Source organism: Raphanus sativus, unplaced genomic scaffold (assembly GCF_000801105.2).
Source record: "Raphanus sativus cultivar WK10039 unplaced genomic scaffold, ASM80110v3 Scaffold4609, whole genome shotgun sequence".
NCBI classification, from domain to species: domain Eukaryota; kingdom Viridiplantae; phylum Streptophyta; class Magnoliopsida; order Brassicales; family Brassicaceae; genus Raphanus; species Raphanus sativus.
Window position 1 is genome coordinate 1,456 of NW_026619911.1, and position 3,658 is coordinate 5,113.

Genomic DNA, 3,658 nt, shown 5'->3' on the forward strand with positions numbered 1-3,658 from the left:
TCCCACTGAATGTTAAGGCCTTTCCATCACCAGGAACCATTGCTTGCTTTGGTGTAGATGAACCTCCCATCTCACCAGAGAAATGAGCTCTAGCATCAGCATATGGAGTTCTGAACTTCTGAGGCTTAAGATGTGGGTGGAGGATCCAGCACTTGTCCTTGCCGTGACCCTTCTTCTTGCAGTGATCACACACCCACACTTTCTTCTCTTCTGGTTTGTAAGAGCCCTTGTTTGCCACGCCCATCTCTTCTTCTTCTTTAGCTTGGTTTGCAATGATAAGAGCTCCTTTTCCTCCAAAGAGCCCCACGGAACCCTTCTCCTTTTGAATCTGAGCACAAACATCATCAAGGGATGGGAGACTCACTCCCCTCAGGATGTGTTTGATTAGGTCATTATACCCGGGGTTGAGAGTAAACAGCAAAGCAAAGACTTTGTCTTGTTCCCTTCTCTCATTCAACACATCAGGGTCCAAGGTTGCTGGTCTCAACATCTCCAGCTCTGCCCAAAGAGATCTGAACCTCCCAAAATGTTTATCAAACTCAGTATCCTCCTGACACAAGTTATTGATAGCCCTCTTGACTTCATACACACGGTTGATGTTGGAGACATTACCAAACACCTTCTTGAGTGTGTCCCACAGATCTTTGGAAGTCTCACAGTAGTCATAGGCTTCCAAGATTGTTGGTTCCAGGCTGTGTTGAAGGATGGACAGAACCAAGAGATCCTCTTGAACTCTCTTCTTGTTCCCAGCATCCGCATCAGCTTCCACCACCTCCTTACCATCCTCTCCTAGGATAGTCTTCTTCTTGGTGTCTAAGCCTTCTTCAACAACTCCCCAGAGACCTCTGCCTCCTAGAGCTGTCTTGGTTAGCCGCGCCCAGTGTAAGTAGTTACCTCCTTTGAGAGTAACTGGAATAGTCACCATTCTTGAGTTTTCATGAGAGGAACCAGAGGAATCCATAAGAACAGCTCAAGAATAGTTGAACAAGGTGTTTTGAAAAGAAAGAAATAACAAGAACTCTCAAGAACAGTTTGAACAAACTTTGCTATTTTTGGTAAAATCTGGAGATGAACTTGAAGAACACCTCAAGAACACCAAGAACTTTGCCAAAAATAGAACTAGAGCAAGAACAAGATGTCTCACGGATGAAAAGAAATGGAGAAATCAGAGAATGTGTTTGCGGAAGTGAAAGGTCTCAAGAGCTTAGAGCTCTGATACCATGAAAGAATATGAAGATTTAGAAGTATGGAAGAGAGTGGCGAGAGTGAGAGACAAAGAGAATGTGAAACATGATTCTTGATATTCAATATGGTAAGCATACAAGGTTTATTTAAAGGGAAAGACAGCATAAGAAAGTAATAAACAAAAGGAACAATAAACAAATCTGTCGATGATCAGTGAGGGGCAGAGTGAGCAGAGTGAAAGTGACTGGTCCTAACGGGTGGGAGGACCACTCTTTCCTTAACTCAACCCGTGACCTTTCTCCTCAGCGCCAACCACTTTACTTGGCGAGTTTCTTCTTCACTTCTCCTCATCACTTAATCCTTCTCATTAATCAACTACTAAACTTATCCACCTTGTACTCCAAGCTAGGTTATAAACTTGGTTCACAAGCAATGATCATCCTTTGCTCTCTTACGCTTGATCTGCTTCCTCTTTACTCTTGATGCTTCATCTCAACATGCACATGGGCTCATACTCTCTCGGATGTGACCCTTCTCCATCAGCTCATCAACTTGTCTTTGCAGCTCTTTAGTTTCATCAGGGTTAGTTCGGTAAGCAGGCCTGTTGGGCAAGGAGGCTCCTGGAACTAAGTCTATCTGGTGTTCAATCCCTCGGAATGGAGGCAAACCACTTGGACTTTCTTCTGGAAACACATCTCCATAGTCCTGTAATATGAACTCAAAACCACTCGGTAACTCCGGTGCAATGTCAGAAAAAGTTAGTAAAGCTCCCTTAAAAACAAACAAGATCATAGATTGGTTCAAGTGTGCTGCTTTCCGGAGATCACTAGATTTAGCACTTAGAAGAATACCTTTTGTTTGTTTCTCTGATGCTGGTACCTTGTCCTTGTCTTCTTTCCTCCTAAGTTTGAGTTGGACTTGATCATGGTGTACTTCTTGTGGTGAGAGAGGAGCAAGAACAATCTTCTTATCTCTGTGAGTGAATGAGTGGCGATTAGTAAAGCCATCATGAATCACCTTTTTGTCATATTGCCATGGCCTCCCTAGCAGGATGTGACTTGTGTCCATAGGTAGGACATCACAAACAATCTCATCTTGGTACCTCCCAATAGTAATAGGGACCATTACTTGCTCAGTCACCTTCAGTTCCCCTTGATTATTCAACCACTGAAGTAGATAAGGCCTAGGATGCTTTCCAGTCTTCAACCCAAGCTTTTCCACAAGCGCCTCACTTGCAACGTTGGTACAACTCCCACCATCAATAACCAAACTACAGACCTTGTCATAGACTGTGCAGCGAGTGTGGAAGAGATTTTCTCTTTGATCAGTCTCCTCTGGTTTGAACTGGACTTGAAGAGATCTTCTTGCAACCAGGAGCTGTCCGTTAACTGGATAATCAATCTGTTCTTCCTCTGATGCAACAGCTGGTTCTTCTTCTGAAACGACTTCACCATTATCTAAGAGGATCATGACTTTCTTGTTAGTACACTCATTGGCATAATGCCCAATGCCATGGCACTTGAAACACTTCACATCTCTGGATCTCGTGGTGGTTGATTTTCCCTTATCATCCTGCTGACTTCCCTTGAGATCTTCCTTCTTCATCCATGGTTTCTCTTCTTTGGTAGTGATCGGCTTGTAGTTGTTGCCATAGGAGCCCTTGGTTGGATTCTTCCTCTTTAGCTGTTGTTCTATAAGGATGGACTTGTGTAACAACTCAAAGATATCCTCATACTCATACATCTCTATGCGATCCTGAATGTCTCTGCTCAACCCAGCCTGGAAACGTGCCATGGTAGCCTCAGCTGATTCAGCTACTCCACCCTTAAGCATAAGAGTTTCCATCTCCTGATAGTATTCTTCTACTCCCCTCGTGCCTTGGGTAAGTCTCCTGAGTTTTTGATGCACCTCTTTCCCATAATAACTTGGCACAAAACGTTTCTTCATAAGAGTCTTGAGTTCATACCAGGATGCAACTTGTGCTTCTCCAGTCCTCCTTCTTGTAGTAACAATCTGATCCCACCAATGCAAGGCATAACCATTGAACTCAGTTACAGCAAGCCTCACCTTCTTCTTTTCCGAATAATCTTGGCAGTCAAACACCAATTCAATCTTCTTCTCCCAATCAAGATAGTCATCAGGATTGCTAGTGCCTCCAAAGACAGGTATCCGGAGCTTAAGGTTTCCAAGACGGTCATCAGGTCTGTCTCTTGGTGCTCGACGGGTGGTATGTCTATTTTGAGACATTGCACGGTCTGACCTGGTTTGAGAAGCTGCTCGTCCTGTCCTGATGGACCTTTCTGATCGATCTTCATCCGTGCTACGACCAGAGGAGGAGTCTAGATCATTAGCTACTGCAGGTCGCTTTCCTCTCCTCTTCTCTCTAGCTGCTCTCCTAACCTGTGAAGTATTACCCAAAACATCATTAGTAGAACGGGTAATCCCAGCAAATTCAAGTTTTTTATCCATCTCG

The 3,658-nt window shown here is 44.0% G+C and overlaps 1 protein-coding gene across 1 annotated transcript; it reads right to left on the reverse strand.

Annotated features, from left to right (window-relative positions):
- Positions 1-1,737: 1,737 nt before the first annotated feature.
- On the reverse strand, positions 1,738-3,432 carry LOC130507486 (uncharacterized; the record flags this gene model as incomplete). The annotated part of the gene is made up of 4 exons (XM_057002194.1): positions 3,241-3,432; positions 2,705-3,126; positions 2,065-2,434; positions 1,738-1,956 (listed from the first exon to the last, which is right to left on the reverse strand). Coding segments are annotated over exons 1-4 (1,203 nt in total), but the record flags the coding sequence as incomplete, so codon positions are not given.
- Positions 3,433-3,658: the final 226 nt, after the last annotated feature.